This window comes from Echiichthys vipera (genome assembly GCF_963691815.1).
Source record: "Echiichthys vipera genome assembly, chromosome: 3".
Taxonomy (NCBI): domain Eukaryota; kingdom Metazoa; phylum Chordata; class Actinopteri; order Perciformes; family Trachinidae; genus Echiichthys; species Echiichthys vipera.
In genome coordinates, this window is record NC_139828.1 from 25,552,941 (window position 1) to 25,575,314 (window position 22,374).

The window sequence follows — 22,374 nt, forward strand, 5'->3', positions numbered from 1 at the left end:
GCAACTAGGTCATTTTTTTCTGGCTTCCACTAACAAGACAAGGTCACGCTCCGGGCTCTTTAGTTGGCCACTAGATATGCTAATAAGCTGTCCAGATGTGTGCGTGCGTGCGTGCGTGCGTGCGTGCGTGTGTTTGTGTGACCAAAGAGAGGCTGCAATAATCTATCGTCACGTGGTTTGAGAAATGTAATGTGGTTGTGTGTTTACAACATACTGTCAAAGAGGAAACTATCACTGTACACTCTCTCTCTCTCTCTCACACACACACACACACACACACACACACACACAGCCTACACACAATAGATACAGACAGCTGCCACGTTATAATTTCCATATGATAAAGAAGGACATGGCTAAACACAGTGGTTATGCTGTGCTCTCACTTAAGGCTGAGCTGTGTCAAGCCTGGACTATAATGAAGTGAGTGATGTGCTGAGTATACAGTGGGCCTCTCCTCACCAGTGTGATTTGGAAAGACTTAAGAGATTTCCATGTGTGCACTGAGCAGGAGCGCGGCAGTGAGAATGGATGAGGGGTCTATAAGCATTAAGACGAATGGCAGAAGGAGAGAAAGCCAGAGATGGTTAAATGGAACAGAAGCTGTCCACGGATGCCAGCCAAGCCGCCCCTCCACCCCACCAACCCCCTCTCTACCTCCATCTCCCTTTTTTCCCCTATGTTAAAGGCCTGACATGCACAGGCTATTTTTAATAAAAATGAAATAGCCTTGTTGCAGTGAAGCGCCTCGATGCAGAGTGAAGTGAGACTGAAACAGCGATTTGCAATTTAGAGCTATGTCACCACTCATCATTCCATTCTGAGCCGGCAACAGCAAATCGTCCTCACGCTTTCATCCTCTATCCCTGCCTTACATTTCACACGTATCTCATGCGCACTCCTACTCTAAAGACTTCAAACAACAATGAATGACATGTACTGCTTGCAACGTGGTTTTTGGAGTAAAGCTAGCAGAGAGACATGTAAGCCGTGAGCTCAAGTCTATGCTAATACACAGGAAGACAAAAGTGTTGTGGAGAAGCCACTTCTTGCCTTTCTCGCAAACAGATGCAGAACATGAAGAAATGAAATGGTTGACTTGATATAATTGGTGTGTGAATAAAAAATAAAAAAAATTCAAGGGTGAATTTCCTTTTAAGAAGAACTAAATTGCAGAGAGCATAAATTACTGAATTTCTTTGGAAAGTAGGTCAGTATATGAAGTAAAAAAGAACATTGGTTTCATTTTCATGTGTCCTTCCTTTCATATGAAGCATATCAATTTGGATATATCAGACATTGTTATGGTTCATATTATACAGTGCCATCCGACGCTTGTGCATTTCTGAGGGCCTTCTCTGTGCTTATTTGCATTTAAATTAATCAAAGCATGTTTCGTGCACATTTACTCAGTCAAATTACAGATGAGGCCGGAGGATTTAGGTTTATCACCAGGCTCTATGTCATTTATGTTCTTTAGCCATGATATTGATCATTTGCATAGCGTAGTAGGCCGTGCAGGGAAATCCCTTTAGCTTTTTTTTAGGATTTTAAAGCTTGAATCTTTCACTATAAATATTTTCAAAAGAGCAATGCATTCGTGAAAACTTAATTTTGAAAATTGCTTGAAGATCTATGACTCATGCAGTGTTGCACTCAAGCAGCAACATCAGGCTGAAAAATGAAGCCAATGTGTAAGATCCAAAAACTGCAGGTCCTGGAAAGGTCGCTTGAGGCTCCGAAACAGAGCAAACTTTACAGCAGGAATAAACATCTTTACAGAAAAAAAAAACCTTTCTCCGTTCATGACAACTGTACGGGGGTGAATACATAATTAGGGGAATGGCTGCTTCGAGAGACAGGTGGGTGCGGCCACAGGTGGGGAATGTACACTATAGGCTTCATTTGGCCCGCCTCCACTCCACATGCGCTCCACTCCATTGCCCATTTTTGGATTAGCTGGGAGTTAGGCAGCGTCATGCACTGCCAACATGGTGACGGCTGGTGCCACCTACACTACACACATCTCCAGTGTCCATCCCCTATATGTTACCCTTTTAAATCCATACACACACACATGTTCCTATTACACGTCTGCCCTTATTACAAGTTCCCCATTTCGAAATACGATGAAACGCAGCATAAGAGGCAGTGACGAGCTCCAACTGGCAGACCCACAGCTGTCAGCAGTAACACTAACATGGCTGCATATTTGAATATAGGGAAGGATACTCGGCAAAGAGGCAACACGCGCTTTCATTAGTGGGTCATATGATCAATCTCCATTTTTTTTAACTCACTCTTTGATAGATAGTAGTTTAGACAATTAACTCAATTCAAATCTTACGGATTATATCTTTTAGATTGAGAAGTTGTGATGCAGTGCCGTATAGGCTGCTCTAGATGCTGGAAAACTATCTAGACCTTTGGTGCCCCACCACATTTTTTTTTTTTGCCCAGTCCTTCACTGTGTGTGACAATGGTTGCAGGCAAGCGCGCATAAAGGTGAAAAACATGTCAGAAAACCTGCATTCATTGATAAATGCAGGTAGAACGTGGATGGAAAAAACTGCCATTCCATCGTTTTAGTCTTGTTAAGCTGCCGCTGACACTTCAGTACATCAAGTTTCAAAGATCAATGGCCAGGATCTGACTCAAATACTAACGAAACAGATCATTAAACTTTTGGGAAATGAAGACAAGTCATTGATTAAATTATTTATGAGTCTAATTAATCTCTGAAGGGGAACTTCTTTCGCTACTGGGCATTGAGGCATGGGGACACCATCTTTAGGGATGACATCAATCACCTGACGTCCAGGCAATTGTGTGTGACAAGGAAAAGTAAAGTGCCTGAGCCCCACCTCATGGCCAGACCCTCAGGCTCCATATTAATTGAAATTTTTTAAGACCGAGATTAACTCCCTGTGAAAGCCTGAGTGATCAATAATAGCATTCACACACAAGAGCAATGATAATGATATGTATAAAAGCATCTGGTATGAAGAGAATTCTCCTTTTAAGGTCATTTCTTATCAGACCGTAATGTTAATAATGTCTGTGCAAAACCCGCAGCTATTTATACAGCATCTGGCAGAGAGCTCAGATTAACAAACAGAGCTGTTCAACAAACAGTCGAAAAAACATCTACAAATTTGTATTTACAAGATAATGAGTAGGCATCTCTTTGCTCACTTCTGTATCTTGAAACCCTTGTTTCCCATTTAAATGAATGCCGTCATGATCACACTAATTATGTCTTCTCTCAGGTGATCCTGTGCAGAATGTGTTCTGCATGTGAAAGTGCGAGACGAGAAGGTGAAATGAAGACTCACCCTGGGGAGAAGAAACCCGAAGCAGGAGGAGACGCACAGTATACTGTTAGAACACAAGATGGATCATCATGAAAACCCGCATCTAATCAGCCTCCCATCCGTTATTCTTTGAAACAAACAGTTCAACTTAGCAATGGCAGCACATGTTGTGCTTCTTTTTCTTTTATTCTGTAATGGGGAAAGAAATGGCATTTCAGTGGCGGCTGGCCTCTCAGAGGGAGATCAGGATTTGAAAGTCATATCAAGCAAAAGACTTCATCCAGAGTCCATTGTGAGTTTCAAAGAATTGGGAAGCCAGCTTCAGGATGGAAAGGATGATGTGAGAACCCTGCCAAATGTGGATGTTAAAGTAAATGACAGGGAACATAATGATTTTGACCTGAAGGACAATACAGCAACGCAAATAGTCATATTGAAACATCCTGAATCTGCAGCCAAAACCCTGATACCTAAACATAGCCCTGAGCTCACTCTGAGCCACGGGAAAAGAGGCAATTTGACTAATGGAGAGGTTGATGGTGTAATTAATGATCACAGTCAAGTGCCGAGTTCAGATAAGGAGCACGCTCTCCAGCCTGAGCTCCGTTCGGAGACAGGTGTCGGTGATGTTCTGCCTGAGAGGACGCGGGGACGCTCTATATGGGTCACAGAGTCCGAAGGCGGCAGGTCTGAGCCGTTCCTGCCACGACGGGAGCCTCGCTCTCGCCGCCGGAGGAGTTGGCTCTGGAACCAGTTCTTTGTGATCGAGGAGTACAGAGGGCCCGAGCCTGTGCTCATTGGACGGGTGAGTTGTGAAGTCGATTACCGGTGTCCAATTTTTTTTGTGCCTCAGAAGAATATTTTTTCGCAAGCACATGAGCTATATTTTGTAGAGAAAGAATCATTTAATTTGAGCAACCAAAAATCTATTCTGTGCTCAATAAATCTGTTCAGTAGTCGTGTGCCATTACCCACATAAGTGCACAATGATAACCTCTTTCACTCAGATTGACTCATTTGCACTCTCCATTTCCCTGCTTTGTGTGCTCACAAACCCTCGGACTCTCGCTCAGTGTCTCTTGCTCTTTACATCTCTGCTCTGTAAGCTTTTCCCTGGGTGCTCCACAGACGATATATAATGAGAACTGGACTTAAAGCTGTCGCCCACTCACTTGAATGAAAATCAGTTGCTGGGCATATAAGCCAAAATGGTTTTCTGGCTTCCAGGTTCACTTGTTGTGTGTACCACTGGACATTATGGATGTTTAAAGAGAAATGGATGCAGCTTTTTTCTTTGCTCAGTGGCGCAAAAAGCCAAACAGTTAGACTTCCGCGTGTAAGGTCACCCGGATCTTCAGCACTGCTGCTGGGTGTTCCAGTGTGACTTCTTCCAGTTTAGCCCTCCGCTCACTTGAACAGGGATAAAATTATTCAATTATGTGTCTCTTCTAGACTCTCCTTGATGTTATCATACTGAACTGATCTGATACTAAAACAAGTAATTTCGCAAGGGCTGTGATGCTCCAAAAAATGATCCACTGATTTACAAATGTCTTTTTTCCAACTCAAGTCAATGGGAAAGGGTTTTGGGGCCTAGTGGCATCACATGACAGCCCTGGAAGTTGTAACTCCACCCTTTAGCCACCATGCAAAGCCCAGTGTTCTTCCTGGAGGCCTGCTGCTGCATATGCATTTTTTTTCCTTCTCACTTGTCCCACTCGGGCCATAGACTTTATTAATCTGGTTTGCAGCTCCAGATGTTTTGTCGACAGCTTCACATATATATCTTTTACAGTGGTGGTATGGGGAAAACTTGTTTGAATGCTGGAGCAGGTAGTTTCAAAAAAGCTGTTTTGCTAGTTGGATTATCTTTTGCTAGTAGAGTAGGGAAGCACTTTTAAGAATGGTAAGCAACTCTACGGGAAAACACAAGTAGTTTATATAGTTATACAGTTTCAGTAACGTACCTACTTCTGTTAACCATTTAAATTACATTTGTTGGTGTGTTAGTTTGAACTTTAGTTAGTCTATTTATTAGCTTGCAGCCTAGCTGTATGGTTGCTATAGGTTGTTAGCTAGCCTCTGTCATACATGCAGTAGCTAACTAGGCTAGTTGGCTACCTTGATAATTTCCTTTATAATCATAAATGAAGTTCCTTTAAAAAAAACTTCAGCTCTTCCTGTAATTGTTTTAACTCAGCAATACAAGTAGCTGAATGCAGGATCCCAAGTCTAGTTTGATTTTTTTATATAGCTGTCTGACTGTATGCTATTTACTATTATAGAATGCTTTACGAGATGTAGCACACACTTTATAGTGTATATAGTGTGGTATAGTAAAACTATAAAAAACAATATATAATCTCTTTCAAGACCATGGCAAAATGATTTTAAAAAATCCCTGGCACACAAAATAGGACTGATTTTTTCTTTTTTAAATTAACATCCTGCACACACTGCTGGTTCAGAAAAAGTCACTGAACACATACCAGCACACAGTCGCTTTGCTTCCCCATAGTTTCATCTGTGCAGCTTTGGGTTGAAAATCTGAATGTAGCTCTGCTTCTTTATAGCTACAATACTATAAAATGTGAATATTTAAGCGTGGTATTGAAAAGTGTTGAAGTATTGATACTTTTGAAAATCTTAGCTAGTAGGCCTACTTTTGGTTATCTGGCAAAACATAGTTACTTATCAAGATAGACAGTTTTCAAGCTAATATAGTACAGATGGAAAGTCATGAAACTAATCATGAACATGAAACTATTTTCACAAAACCATTCACCATCACCACAAAAACCACCATCAACCATTTCTGTTAGTTCACTCCAAACAGCCAATGTACCAACTGTACAGACATTAGCCGTTCGCTAACAACAGTGTGGGAGTGCGCCTGTGTGTTTGTGTTCGGCTCAGCCTCTGACTGAACTCAGCACGGGCTCTGGTTATTTATCTTGTTAGATATTTGTACGGTACATTTATAGAGGGACAAATAGATTATTCTTTTTAAGATAACAATTTCTCTAGAAAATACATTGAATGTTTAGACAATGTGGCAGAAGCGCTTCTGGGTCTGTGTGGTGATCGCGTACAGATGCGTACATCAAGAGTGCTGTGCCTATACCATCTTATGAGGGGCGCATTGCATTGATAGCATCTGGTCTCAAAGAATTAAAATGTCTCCTTCAAGGACAATCCGAGGCACACTGTAGGGTTTAATAATGTACGTTCTCGCAAAAGCTCTCAAAATGTCCCATGATGCGCTCAAGAATGAGGCACAAATATAACTCTACATAATTGCAGTGTTTGTGCAGCAGTCCCTTCACTTGTCTTGTCACATACTTGAATTTTACGGGCGCTACAACCAACCTTCAACGGCTGTCGGTGTCGCAACACCTAAAGTGTCCGAGATGATTTAATCCGCGGCACACCTGAACCATTCAGATCCCCAGGGTTTACTTGTAGCATTTCACAGTCAGACGCTCCACACTAATGCAGCTGCTGGCAGCTACAGTATACTCAGGGTAGGATTATATCAGCTGTAACGCTAACAGGGAATACTGCCAGCCACTTTGTAGCTAGCAGTATACTTTATAGTGACAGTCTAGATTGGATTCTTACCAGTGCAGTATACACCTCATAAATGTTTAATCTTCCTCGCTGGTTGTTATTGATACAGTCAGGGAGGGGTGTTAAAGCAATCAGTAGACACACGAGACCACTCATTCCTCTGCAAGCAGTCTTGATACTGATATTCATGTAATAAATAAAATGCCTGCATTGCAAGGGGGCTGGAAGCATGACGTTTTCTCTCAGAGGCAGCTTGATTTGTTTGCCAAAAATAGAGATGATCATTTCAATTCAAACCCATTGCCAGCGCATACTTTTGAGGTGACATATCAACAGTTCAAATCAGAGGCTCTCACAAACAGAAAGAGTGAAAATGTGACTGCCAAAGAAAGCAGTGTGAAAGCAGATCTAAACCCGGAGGTGGATGTACTGCATGAATGAGAGGAGGGGAAAATTCAGATTACAGAGTAGGAGAGAAAGTGACAAAGGAATCAGGAGAGACACTTTCCTCCATTTCAAGCTTTGTTTGCATGGGGCGGATAAATTTCTTTCCCACCGTGAGAGTGTTTTTCCATGCTGACTGAAGCACAGCAGGACTGAGCCAGCAATTAGACAGCGTAGAGGAGGAGGAGGAGGGCTCGATAGAAAGAGAGGCTGGAGAGAAGGGGTGGGTGGGGTAAGAGGGGTTTGGGGGGGACAGGGGAGTGCGATAGGCACAGACTCTGACAAAGATGTCTCTCGTGGCGAAGTGTGGGATCAAAATCGGCGCTAGCCTTGAGAAAGAAATGAGGGCGAGGGATGTGGGTGTAGGGATGAATAAAAAAAAAACCTGAGTCCCTTATCACGCAATTTGTAGGGTATGCTATCACGAGTTTCTATAATCCCCAACTTTATCCTCTGAGACATACACACACCACATATACACAGATTGCACTTTAATCTTATAGTTTCTCCTGGCCTGCATGCTGTGCCATGTGTGTGCATTGCACTTGCATGTAAATATGTTACAAAGATGCTTGTTGCAAAAGCACATTTCATGAAGAGAAAAAAAACATGCCTCACAAAAATCATTTTGAATTGCTTAGTAAATTTGTTCATTGTTGCAGTGGAATTAAAAATAAAAAATCCAGGCTTTAGTTCCCATGAGTATCTAAGGTCCACAGCAGAGGTTGTGATCAAGCCTTGTGGATTATGAACATGTGCAGATGCGCCTTAAGGGTAGAGAGATGCGAAGGTTCCTGGTCAGAAAGCTCAGTGTGGTGAAGGCTGAGTAATCTCTTTAGCTTTCTATTTCTGTGTGTTTGGCCTTTTACCTATCTAGCTCACACTAATATCCTCTCTGCCATTAAATACGGAACGAGTATTCTGCACCAGAGAGCAAAACAGTCCGATGGGGAGAGAGAGAGAGAGCGAGGTGGGAGGGAGATGAGAAATGTGAGCAGATGGGTATTCTATGTAACTGAGGTAACATGATGAAAAAAGAGAGACACAAGGACGGGAAAAAGAGGTGGCTTAAAAGGTACAGGGTAGTCAGGCAGATGGATTTACAAGAAGGGGAAGAAAAAGACAGATGGATAGAAGAGATAGAAAGATTTACAGATGGATACTGTGTTAGAAGAATGAATCTGTGAACATACATTTGCAAGGCCACAGTCCACATTGATGTGGCTTTGCCCTCAGCAAACCCCCAGAGGCATGTTTGGTCCAGTGAGTTAATTAGCTGTGTGCATCAGTACTCATCCTGGTCCCATTTGTATCTTCAACACCTGGTGCCATTCATTTCAGATTCACTGAGCACTTCCCGTCTTAACATAAATCGCCCATTTCACACAGTCATGTTTGCACTACTTGCCACACAGATAGATGAGTGTTAATGAGCGATACCTGCATCGGTGCTGCTGCCTGAAGGTGTTAAAGTGATTTACTCTGTATGCTTTTATTCTTCCAGCTGCACACAGATATGGACAGAGGGGACGGCCGCACTAAGTACATGCTGGAGGGAGAGGGGGTGGGTTCTGTGTTTGTGATTGACGGCAACACAGGCAACATACATGTCACCAAGTCCTTAGACCGTGAGGAGAAGGACCAGTACCGTCTCATCGCAACAGCCACAGACCGTCAGACTGGCAGAGCCCTGGAGCCCTCATCGGAGTTCATCATCAGAGTGCAGGACATCAATGACAACCCGCCTGTCTTCCTAGATGAACCCTATGTTGCCATGGTGCCGGAGATGGCCAATATAGGTACAGTCTCTAAAACAACCTTAAAGTGGTGCACCACACAAACTCTTCTGAAAGCTGGATGTAAAATTCTAGTAATGTTGTCCTTCATGGGGAGCTGCAGCTGTGCTCAGTTTGAATTAATTCAGATTTCAGCGGTGATGAGATTCCTTGGCAAGGCTGAGGCTGTGTTCAACACTCAATGGTGAACTGAGAAGTAAATTAGGATATCTGGCCAGCACATCCTTTTTTGCATCACTGACGGTCCTTTTCGCATCTATAAAATGCTGTGGGATTGTTACTGCAACTTTTTTTGCTCCAGTGGCGAAATTGTGAGGGTTCAGTCATTAAAATGTCAGACAGTAATTATAATGCCACAATATTATAAATAATAGTCATAAAAAGGTGATTTCAGACATCAGAAATAATCAACAGTTATGCTAACGTCTCTGCGAGGCTATACTTAAACACACGCAGGCTTTGAGCTCAGTGTTAATGTCTGCATAACATCCTCTCACGCTTAAACGCTGATGTACAGCAGGTTTAATCAGAGTGCGAGCTACAGGGGGGCCAGGGGGAGCTTGGCTCCTCTTAAGAAGATATAAGCTCCCCTTGAAAACCTGATTTGTGAAATGTCTGGGGGTCTCCAGAATATTGACAATATTCTATTTTTGCCATGCATTTCTATGTTACTGTATTTTCAATATACTAGATCATGCATCAAATGAGTGTATTACTGATGTATGATTCATGCATAAGGGTGATTCATCACTAATTCACTTTGATAAAGATACCGCATGCTTTTCTTATCATCTCCATTTTCTGTTTTGTAGTCAGTTTACAGATATTTTGGATTTCCCCAAAAAATCTAAACAAATCACCTCCGAAAAGCTACCGGAGCCAGAGGCGTCCTCTACATACCACTATAATGTTCAGCATCTCATTCTAATGTGTTGAATGCTGACATTTGTAGCATGCAGCATGTAGCGCGTTAAACGAATTGAAACTTTGACCCGATAATGAAAAGTTAGGGAAACACTAAAGTTGTAACGATTGATCCCCAACGGAGTGTGTGTGTGTGTGTGTGTGTGTGTGTGTGTGTGTGTGTGTGTGTGTGTGTGTGTGTGTGTGTGTGTGTGTGTGTGTGTGTGTGTGTGTGTGTGTGTGTGTGTGTGTGTGTGTGTGTGTGTGTGTGTGTGTGTGTGTGTGTGTGTGTGTGTGTACGTGTGCGTGTGTGCGTGTGCGTGCTTGTGTCATTTTATGGTTATCTATCCAATAGTTGTAAAGACATTTCACTCAAGGCTCTCATCATGGCACTAAAGTAAAACTCAGGGGACCACCAGAGTCATTAGGATCCATCCCCTGGGTGCTGTGGCTGTCTGTACAGAATAAAGTGGCACTTTATTCAACAGTTGTTGAGATATTTCAGTCTGGACTAAAGTGATGGACTGACTGACTGACAGACTGACATCTCTAGAGCGACGCAGCTAGCATGGCTAAAACTAATTTGACAAAAATACACAGAAACTTCTCAACCTTCTTATCACTGCAACCAGAATAATGTCACAAAAGACTGAAATAATGTCTACCTCAACTTCCAGGAGCCCATTCAAATTGCTTTTTTAATAACTGTACCAAAAATCTATCGAAATGCACCACATCGTTGCTGGAAAAATGATTTAAACACTTAGTTCATTATGAAAACAGGTGCAGATTAATCTTCTGTAATTCAGCAAATCTGCTCATTGTTGCAGCTCTGTCTAGTCCTGCAGCATAACTGATTTCCCCTCTGTCCGTCATATTCTCAGTAGCTTGCAAACAGTCATACCTAATTATACACACCGCATCTGGCACCGCTCCAGAGATTCGACAAGGGCCATTGTTCAACACGAAAAGGGTTAGCTAATCATATTTAATCTAAAAGATGAATGTTTTAGACAGCAAAGAAGTGGATTATCCTTTTAATCCTACAGATAAGCATTTGATATTCGAAAGAGAGATTGTGGGTGGAGTATCGCTTTAAGCTTATGAACCAACCACCAGCTTTTACTGCTTTGAATCGACACTTTGTCCCCTCGTCTCTTCCACAGGCACGTCCATAATCCAAGTCACAGCCAGAGATGCGGATGATCCAACATATGGAAACAGCGCCCGGCTGGTGTATGCCATCACTCAGGGCCAGGACTATTTCTCTGTGGATCCTCAGACAGGTCTGAGCAGACATGTACCACACATCCCCTCAAAGCTGTTTACCATAAAGTGCCCTTCCAGCTGATGATTACGCTTTACACAGTAAATCCCAGCCGTCCCGTTAGATATTGTATGTTGTGTATTTTCTACCATATGTCCAGTGTGGATAAGCACTGGTGAATTTTACATGATCTGTTCAGAAGCAGTAGTGGCCTGGGGTCATGTGTTTTTCAATGTCCTATTTCCAAACATGTATGCATCTGACTCGCTCTGACGGTAATTTCCAGAGGCGCTGTGTCGCTCCGAAATCTGTTGCGATTTTTTGATGCGTGTCCTGCTCTGCTGGTCCCCAGGCGTCCTGCGCACGGCGGTACCTGACATGGACAGAGAGACTCGAGATGAATATCTGGTCGTCCTCCAAGCCAAAGACATGGGAGGGCATCTGGGCGGATTATCAGGGACCACCACCGTCACTGTGAGGCTGAGCGATGTCAACGACAACCCCCCTCACTTCAGAAGGAGTAAGCGCCGCTGTTATCAGATCGCCACTTGACTGTCAGTGTTTTCAAACTCTGTAGCCGTAGAGTGTGAGCATGTGAGTAAAGATTAAAATGATGAAACATCCTGTAATGGCATTTGTGACAGCGGTCTGATATTTTCTTCTCCTTCGGGTCTGTTTTTTTTTTGGCAGGTTCAAGATAAACTCTAAAGTAGTTAAACAGCGTGTCAATCTGGTATCCTTTTATTCTATGCACTCTTCTCTCACTCATTGTTTTTACCATCGGTTGGAATAACATAACCTCTGCGAAGATGACTGGCATTAACATTCATATAAACACTCACGTTTGGTCCCCGAGGTTCCAAATGGACTGCCTTGACGTAGAAGAGTGAAAGATCATGTCTGCCTTTTCTTATCCAAGCTTTTTCCCTGTTCCATGCTATTAATATTTCATCTTAAAGTTCAGTGCTTTCTGCTTCAATAGACAGTAAAATCACTGCAGAATGCGTCTAACGCTTTGAGACATATACTGCTTTTCTCTACATCTATAGTACCTCTCGCCTACTTCTTCTTCCTGACAGTCTCTGCTTACTGCCGTTCATCTTAATGTTTAAAGCCCCCTTTCTTCAAGTTGATGTATTGTTCTGCAATATAGTGCTTTATAGAAGCAATTTAATATTTCCAAATGCCAGCAGTGTTATTTATTTACTGATATCTGACTATATCTTTCCCTCCCTCACCCCATCTGCTCTAGGTCATTATTTTCTGTTTGACAATAATGCCACAATTTAAGCAAACGGCTCATTTAGTATGCTCTTTGAATACGAGGGGTGTCACTTTTTAAACGTTCTTCATAATGCGGAGGATTTGAATGATTAACAATCAGCGAGGAAGCGCCGCTCTGAATAACAGGAGAGCATTTCTCTGAATTTGCAGCTTGTTGCTGTGCAGCATTAGAAGTGATGTATAGGCAAAGTAAATGGCATGACCTGCCACAGATCACTGGCTGCCTTTTCATGCTTGTTTAATGGACAGACTGTAATCCGAGCTACGCTATAAGGGATTCACTCAGCAAAGCTTCAACTCTCAGTTTACAAACAGAATGGGACAGATAACTATCGTTAATTTGAAGCTTTAGCAGTGCTTCGGGATAAATGCTAACGTCAGCATGCTAACTTGCTCACAATGGTAATGCTAACATTATTATGGAGTGCTGCTGTGGTGACTTATTTTTGTGGCACAACCCAGAAGTAAGCATTGCCCTGGTTCCTCAACCAAAGGCCAATAGCATTTTTTCATGCAACTGCCAGAAGTAAAAAGCTAATGTTAAGTCAAGCTATGAACAACCCGACCGCTCCCTTTAAACTAACTTTGTGTTTTCGGCGTTTTACAATCTCTGCAGTCTCATTTAGCCACTTTTTGGTTTGCAACCACCTCTTTTAAGACACGTACAAGCTTCAAAATGTAAGAGTGGTGTATTTACTGTTTTGTCATAGAAGAAATATGAAAATCTCTTAAACATCTGTAAACCACACACCTTATTTCAGGCTATGCCAAAACCCATTAAAAAAAAACATTGACCTGAGGATGAGGGAAGTGGAAGTGCAAAAATACTAACTCGTTTCAAGGTTGTGTGTTTCGCTACATTGTTCAGCATCTCAGTTTAGTGTGTTAGCAGCAGACAGCTGAGGCTGTCATTCTGTGGCCAAATCATTTTTCTAATGAGGGCTTTGAATTTCTACATGAGTTAAAATTAAAAGTAGCATACGTTTTATTTGTCAATGAGGTACTTATAAAAGACTGCTAAAGGGTTATTTCTTCTTATTTGTTTTTAGGTTTGTATATCCTTCTGTAGCTTCCCAGTAGTGTTCATTATGTATTAAAACCCCCAACTTTATATTTTGATCAGAGTAAGTATGTTTTAGGCTATAAAATGCTGTTTTCCCAAGCCTACCAACCTAACCGATCAAGTCAGCAGTACACCAGCACCTCCTGCGTTCTGCGAGGAACATTTTTTTTGTCGAAGGAGTTTGGTGGCTTTGAATAGAGCGTTATGTTCTGCTGTGGACTCCTGTCAGCAGCAAAGCGTACTTTCACCACCTAAAAAAATCTGTTTCAGTGTAGGCTGCATTTAGAGTTTACCCACTGCTTTATCTTGCCACCAGACAGCCCTTTCTGACAGGGAACTGAAGCCATTATCATGCTCTCTTCAAAGCTCCTTTGTCAAAAACTGTAATTTTTCCTCGCAGAACTGCTCGATGCTGGTCCAGTGTTTATGCTGCCTAACATGGCATCTACGGCAGTTGCATTACATTGTTTAGCTTCTGTGCTGTTATTTTCAAAACTTAGCACTTACTGTAGCTAACCTTGACTCAAGTAGTGTTCACATTATTCATAACCTTATAGTCAATAATGGTTTCTGTGGTAACCTACATCATTCCTTTTTTCTTGGGCTGAGTTTTTTTCATTTGAAAACCCAGAAAAGAACGAAAAGAATTTGGCCTTAAAACATGACCATATCCGTACACTAAAGAAATTGTTACTGGTTGCTGCAAATGTTCCTCTTCTCCTTGCTGGCCCTTCCCGATTCATTCCCAACACAGATCCAGTGTAAGAGATATACCGTGCAAAGATGCGTTTAAGAGTTCAGCAAAAGCTCACCAGACTTCAGCAGTCTGAGTTAGTCATATCAAGTGGGTATCTTTGAATTTACATTACCTCAAGACAGTCCCCTAGGGAGAATTCTATACTAAATATAGTTCCAGATATGCTATAAGCTTCAGCTGAAAGTAGGAATGCACTTCACACGGAGTGACGCCTGTGAATTTGGTCCCCCCTCTCTTTCTTTAGAGTTGCATTAGGGGGATCTCTTCATAGCCAGTATGAGCAGGTGGAATGATTACTGCGACGTATAACTCTTCCAGTGTGCGTTATTATGGGAATGTGAGTAATGTATTAAGATGGACATGACAAAATGTAGCCCAGGCCTCTTGAAATATGTGAAGCCACAAAAGCCACATGCGTTATGTTAGTTGACAAAACTGAGCCAGACACCTTCCAGTTGTCTTGTGTATCATCACCATCATCATCATCATCATCATCATCATCATCATCATTGCCGGTGCTCAGAACCATTATTTCTGTTGTTTTCCTCTCTGCAGGTGCGTGGTCTTTCTCTGTATCTGAGCTAGCAGCACCAGGTGTGGAGGTGGGCCGTCTCACCGCCACCGATCCTGATCTGGGAGAAAATGCACAGCTGGAGTTCACTATCCTGGACAACGAGGAGGCCGACATATTTAATATAACCGGAAGAGACCGTGAGGCTGTCATCGTGCTGGACAAGGTGAGTGACACAGTTGCAGACACGGATTGTGTGTAAAATTGAAGCTGCCCATAGGCAGTTTTGCTTAAACGGCTACATAATGAGAAAAATATCTGATATGCAACGTTTCAGGAGTTTGAACACATTTTCTCTGGTATTGTGTATAAAGTCATTTTATTTGACCATTTAAACCCTTCAGTACTCCACTCAAACCCACTCTGTGGCTGACAGGTTCAGATTCCCAAGGCTCTACACAAGCAATTAATGAGTAACAATGAACTAATAAGCAGCTGGTGAGAGAGTGTAGCTCATTTGAAGTGAGCAGCCTTGTTAAAGGCAGCCAGTGTGACTTGTCTTTTTACTTCTAAGCACTGGGCATTCAAAGAATATTGCTCAGGGAAATCTTAAATTAAGAGGTGGCAGAGGGTGAGGTAAGAAGGCTTTATGATGAAAGGAATAATGTAACAGTGTATGCGAGTTTTATAGAGAGATAAAAAAAAAAAGCCTGAGCTATACATATGAATCACATATGAAAGGCCTTCAATAAAGTGTAGCCTGTCGATTGATGCTGCTTTATTCTTCACCCAACAGCTGCTGGATTATGAGACCCGTAGCTCATACACTTTCTCTGTGGAAGTTGCCAACCCAATCGTTGATCCAAGGTACCTAAGGAAAGGTCCCTTTAAGGACCAGGCAACAGTCAGGGTCATGGTCCTCAATGCTGATGAGCCGCCGCGATTCTCCCAGGCTCGCTACCATCTGGATGTGTCTGAGAACTGCCCCCCTGTCTGCTCCGTTGGCTGGGTCTACGCTGTGGACCCAGACACAGGCCAGAGCACCAACATCAGGTGGTTATTACACCCTCACTCACTCATTACTCACTATGAGATGAGCTCTCTCACTCTATTTCCTCCCTATTCCTGCTCATGCCTGTGTCTGTATCTCAGGTACTCCATCGATCCCCAGTCAGACCCCGAGGCTCTGTTCCGCATCGCCTCTGACACAGGCGCTATCAGCACAGTGATGGAGTTGGACCGTGAGCAGGAGCAGTGGCATAATATCACTGTCATCGCCACACAGAGGGGTATGTCAGCCGCTCCGCCCTCAGGCGTTCTGAGCAGCAGAGCTTACCAGACTCATATTTCACCGAAAGCATCGCCTGGAGTTGGGAATACAAAGCGCACCGTAAAAAAATGATACAAATTCAGTGATAATTTCAACATAAGTGTTGTTTTCCTTTTCTTTTAGACAATCCAAATCTTGTGTCAAGGGTCTTGGTTGCCATAGAGACACTAGACCAGAATGACAATGCGCCAGAGTTGGACAGGCAGTACACAACGTCTGTATGTGACTCCAGTGCCCCCGGTCAGGTCCGTTCTTCTTTTGTTTTTGCCAGATATTATATTTAACATCACATCACATGATTATTTTTTTTTAGTTCACATTTATTACTTAATTCCATTTTATTCTCTGTTGTTTAAACATTCCATCTTTAAACTCACATCCTCTTTGTTTACCGGTACTCAGTTTTTCATTTTCAAATATTATAGATTTTCTAATCATATATTTATAGCTTTTACAGTGATATGTTGTTATCGTTGTTCATTGATGTGCACTGTCCCTAACAAATAAAGTATGGATTGGTTGATATATTTTATGATGGGTTATTAATATACTGTAAGGAGCTTTATTGTTCTAATGTAAAATGGCTTCAGAATAAAAACCGCCCCAGTTTTTTGCTAGTTGAATACTTTTAATTAGAAGCAACAGCTGTGGGAACTGTTAGCAAAAGCAGAAGCGTCACACATCTCTGGTACAACGTTAGGAGAGTGAGGCTGATGAAAAATTAAAAACGGTAACGCCCGATTACATGCTGTATTGTTTCCTGTGAATTCCCTCTGGCAGACTCCGCCACTAACAGTGACAGCTACTATACAGTGAGGAAATTATAGAATATAAATACGGCTGTTGCAGACACTAAATATCTCTAAGTTGTGGGGTTATTAAAAACTTTAAATTGGATTTGAAATAAAGTGGTTTATTCCAGCCTTTTTTCCTCTTTATCTCCTCTAATGTATGCACTTGATGACAAACCCGTCATCACTTGTATGCATATATTATTCTTTAATATTTTTTTTTAAAACTGATAAAAAAGACAAATTATATATATATACATCTGTGCACTGATTATGCAGGTCCTTCAGGTTCTGCGAGCCATCGACAGGGACCAAGGAGGGCAAGACACCCCGATCCACTTCAGCATCCCTCCAGAGTCCAGCTCTGCCCTCAACCTCACCATCAGGGAAAGCGGAGGTTGCATCAGTTGGCTCTGTTTTTCTATCTCATACAGAAACACGACACCAGCCAAAACCTGCGCAAACTTTTTGTGCAGAGACCGTGTTTGATGTGTGTCTTTTTCCCTACGTTATCAGGTGTGACAGCCAGCCTGGTGCTCCAGTCAGCCTTGGAGCCCCTCCCTGGCTTCTCATCATCCTCACTCACCCTGTACGTGCCGGTCGTGATGCGCGACGGGGCCTCGGGTCTGACCAACACTGGCACGGTCTCTGTGACCATTTGTCCCTGTCTGCGAGGGGGCATGCAGACAGAGGATAGGGGGAGACAGAGAGACAGGAGGTGGGAGAGACACATGGTTTGTCTTCCTGTGGCTTCTGCCTCTCCGTCTCTCATTTTCAGTTTGGTCACCTTACTGGCCATGCTGGCGTGTGTCACCACTCTGCTGGGTACGTTTGGTCAGTGCTCTGAAGCTTCTGGAGCAGTATAAATATGTTGTGACTTTTTAAAAGATCCTGAGCGGTTGTGTCAGGTTGCTTTTGTATAGTATGGTGGTCATGTGTCTCTTTTTTGCCCTTTAGTGGTGTGTGCACTCTCGCTGTCATTGCGCCATCAGAAGCGAGACTCCCACTCACCCTTCGAGGAGGATGATGTCAGGGAGAACATCATATCCTACGATGACGAGGGGGGAGGGGAAGCGGACACCGCAGCTTTTGACATTACAGCGCTGCAGAGCATGCACAGAATACAACACATGCACAACAACAGGAACATGTGAGCTCTTCACTTAAATAAAAAAAAAAAGTGTATCCTCACCATGTTGGCGTATGGGAGAGCGCGCATGTATGTGTGCAACTGTTTGCTTCTCTGACATTTATCTCTCGGCACAGATGGTACACCCAGCAGAATCAGCCAAGGGCCAGGACATACAGCTGGAGTCGTAACCCGCGCCCCGGCCTGGACCCTCAGCAGAGGCCGGGCTCCGCTCCTCTCTACGGACGCCTCTGCTATGGCGTCCACACACTGCCTGTTCTCAGAGATTATCCGGTGGGGCCCCTGGAGGCAGGTCTGCAGCTAACACAGCTGACCCATGGGCTTCCTGGAGGTCAAATTGGCAATTCCCTCGTCATCCAGAATCAGAGCACCTTTGAGCCTTTGCTGCGCTCTCCTGAGATGAGCCCTGCTATTTACGAAGCAGAGCACATGCTGGCAAAGAGCAAAGTCACCGACAGAAATGAAGGCAGTGAAGCGAACGCAGCTGACTCAAAAGAGAATCGGGATCAGGCAAAGGTCAGATAATAGTGTTAATACCAACAGATGAAAATATGCAGTCGCAGTTATATGGAAGCAAAAAAAAGGCCGTAAGGATTTGAATCGTACAGTAAATAATAACGTTTCCCAATGATACAGCCTAAATTATTGATGACTAAATATGCAACAGTGTTATTCTTCAGGAACTTTGGTGGACAGTCACTGTAGCAAACCACCAACTGTCCAAATGTTGCTGGATCCTGATTGGGGCGTGGAAGAAGTGCGTCTCACCCACTTCAAACCAGTGAGACGAGCACAAACATAGACAGAAATACAGAAATCTGTCATGAGAAATAGTCCAAACTGTCACTCATCACTCATAGTAAGAAGCTGATGGGGGTGGTTCATGGCCTTCTTTTTTGAATTTAATTTAATTTATCAGTTAGTTCACATAAACTGACCAAAATTAACTCTGTAATTCTGTCATATTTTCTGATTTTAGGTCCCTTCATTGATTAGCTCAGAAAGCAATTTGATTGCAGTTAGTGTATGTTGGTACAGCAGTTGTATGTCGGAACAATTTACATTGTACATTAAATCATAGTTTCAATTTCGGTCTGTATGGTTCCATAATTGCTTTCTTTCTTTCTTTTTTTCTTTCTTTTTTGCCTGATTGTTTTTTTGATGGTTGTATTGTGTAAAATTTGACACAATTCAGACTAAATTAAAGATGAAATAGTCAACATTTGGTGTACCAAAGTAACAAAAAGGAGTCAGAATGGAATTGGTCAGACCTCCGTCCAATCAGGTTAACATGAACGTTTAAATAATAAGTAGTATACATTTTCATTTGCTTGCACAAATTGAATTACGGCCATCTTTTGCTTCCATACATTATCCCTGCATGTGTTTTCTATCATCTAAAAGTGCCCCTCTTCTGTCCTTGACAGATAAACCCAACAGAAACCGAGTCGACACCAGCCGCCACCGCTGCCAATCTGATCCACTGTGACCCAAATGAGTCTTCATGCCAAAGTCACACCAGCTCCTCGTCAAACCAGCAAGAGGGGCGGCCGGGGTCAGCGCAGACCCAGATCAGCACTGGAGCCACCAGCTGCACATTAGATGACGTCGATACTGATTCCTCCATTCCCTCTTTTTCAGAGCAAAATTATTCAAATGGCAGTGAAATCCATCCTGTAAACCCTCCTGTTTACCTGAAAGGAGACACGTACAGCATTGTGGGCTCGCTGAATCCGAACAGCAGAGGGGTGCGTATGAATGGGAATAGTGGCAGTGGGTTGTACCCAGCGGGAGTGCAGCTACTGAACATGTGCAGAGTCCAAAGAAAGGATTTGACCCCACAGCCTTTGCCCTTACTCGGGGGGATGTTTGGCAACAACAGAGGCTGGGAGTGCGGGGTGGAGCCTGCAAGGGCAGAAGCCGCCAACCCGCAGCCCCTCCGCATGGAAGACCTCCTAAATATCCGTCTGGATCAGGTCACCTTTGACCTGTCGCAGCCGCCCTATGACTCACTGCAGACTTATGAATTTGAGGGTCGTGACTCCAGGGCTGAGTCACTGAGTTCACTGGAGAGCGATGGAGAGAAGGACGATGGGAGAGTGGTGGGAGGGATGGACGAGTTAAACCAGAAGTTTCAGAGGCTGGTGGAGATCATCAGAGAGAGGGAGACGGAGAAAGAGGGGGGAGGAGAGACACGAGCGGCAGAGGGAAGCGAGACTGCAGTGGCTACTCTCGAGGAGACTCCTAAACAAAAAGAGGACAAAGAGGAGGAGCAACAGCAGAGATGGGATTTCTAGACTGCGATGAAAGAAAAGCTTGAGAGAGGAGAACTCTATCAACAGTGATGGATTTTACCCACAGCAGGGGTGACAAAATTCAAAGCCTCTGAAAGGGAGCTTCTTGTCCCTCACCCCCCTGCCAGGAGGCTGACAGCGTAGTCAAGATTAATGGTGGAATCAGTGCACAGCGTATAGTTTTCACCTCCACTATGTTTATAACATATGCATATGGAATCTGTCACTTTTCACACTTCTCTTGTAACTGACATTAATAATGCACTTGGGCTTTCAAAGTTATGAAAAATTAACTTTTTTGAAATATTGATTCTGAGCCCTGAAAGCTGCATTGTTAGAAAATAGGCCTCATTAAATATTGACCAGAATTGTGATATTTAATATTGATAGTTTAATAGGGGCACGCTCACCAGAAATCCTTTGAATTTGAACGCAACATCTGCATCTGAATTGGAGAGTTTTAAAACCACACAAGCGTACAGTGCACAACTGTATGCAGACACTGCAGTGTGATCACAGAGCGCCCCCGATGAGTCTAACTGTCTACGTTTATATTCTGTAGCTCCGTAGAGAGAGTCCGACTCCAGCAAGTAGTCCCCATTATGGTAGCAAAATCTGCTCACTATGCAATTTGCACACAGTTAGAAATGATTAGTTTGTCACTGTCAAAGACTTGTCGTGAAAGTACAGTAAATAATGTCCATATGTACATAAATATCCGCTTCTGCTTTCGTGGTTATTGCTCACAAGTGGACAATTGTTTGGGAGGAGGGATATTTGAATATTTTTCTGCAGTCCACACAGGAAATTAAGCATGTGATTTTCAGTTATTAAACTGTTGACATAAGCTTACATTATACAATGTTCCCCGTAGTTTCACCCACACAAGATTAATTATAATTCACTATTGTGTTTACGTTTGCTCGTCTTGAATCATCTCCAAAGGCTTATTTATCTCCCACCTTTTAAAGTGAGAAAATTAGGCAGAAGCCATTATGCGCTGCAGTAGACACACAGGCATTGTTCTCGTGATGAGCACAGAGGCAACAGCAAAATAAGCATTTACTTCGGGACTGTGTAATGTTATTCAGACAATCTGTCATTTGACGGTGACTCATTTCTACAGCTATTCCAAAGCTCATGTCTTATTCAGTATCAGGATGAGTTATTAAAAATAATGGCATTATTTTCAGTAATCTGATGAAATGTATTTGACTTTCTGCAATTATTCTTTTGTTCTATCTTCCTCAGTAGTGGAATTTGTAAGTCTTAATAAGCCACCTAATAAGATTGCAATGCTTTCCACACTAAATTTGACAGAAAATCCATGGCATCCTGACAAGAAAAAATGAGGTGTAAGAACGCCTGGACTCCTCAGGCAAGAGAAGGAAATGCAGAGGGAAAAGAGTGGGATATGAAGTGCCAAACGATAACTAGTCATCTCCACACTCCATATTGTCAGCACACAGTGAGTATCTTCTGGCATAACGCTAACAGCTGCAGAAATGTCATTATACAAATGATCAAGAACAAAACATATCCTCAACCTAGAGATCAGGGACCAATTTCATTTAACAATGGACTAAATATAGACATAAGTTAGCGTGTGAGAGACTTTCTGTATTACCACTTCAAAAAAATTGTTAGATAAAAATAAAATAACAGGAAGTTTAAATATGTTTGAAATTCAAACGTGTAAAGGCAAATTGCCATTCACACGCACTTTAAAGAGTGCTGTGAAGTCGAGGACGTCACTGTCCGTCCGGGCAACAGCTGTTGGCAGTACAATGGTGCCACCTAAAGTTCAGTATGTGTATTGCATCTTTGCCATTTTCAAGCAGTGAAGTTCAATATCACAAGACAGCAGCACAGGACAACAGAAAATAGACCCAGTCAAGAC

The 22,374-nt window shown here is 42.8% G+C and overlaps 1 protein-coding gene across 1 annotated transcript; it reads left to right on the plus strand.

The window, feature by feature from the left end:
• Positions 1-2,129: 2,129 nt before the first annotated feature.
• On the plus strand, positions 2,130-20,477 carry LOC310945394 (cadherin-24-like; the record flags this gene model as incomplete). Its single annotated transcript, XM_083911475.1, has 15 exons — positions 2,130-2,189; positions 3,270-3,373; positions 3,873-4,119; positions 8,833-9,127; positions 11,194-11,313; positions 11,647-11,814; positions 14,954-15,135; positions 15,706-15,962; positions 16,062-16,198; positions 16,363-16,484; positions 17,310-17,427; positions 17,547-17,855; positions 17,988-18,180; positions 18,297-18,696; positions 19,608-20,477. 15 exons carry the CDS (start codon positions 2,130-2,132, stop codon positions 20,475-20,477), a joined length of 3,582 nt encoding a protein of 1,193 aa, XP_083767601.1.
• Between the last annotated feature and the right edge of the window lie 1,897 nt (positions 20,478-22,374).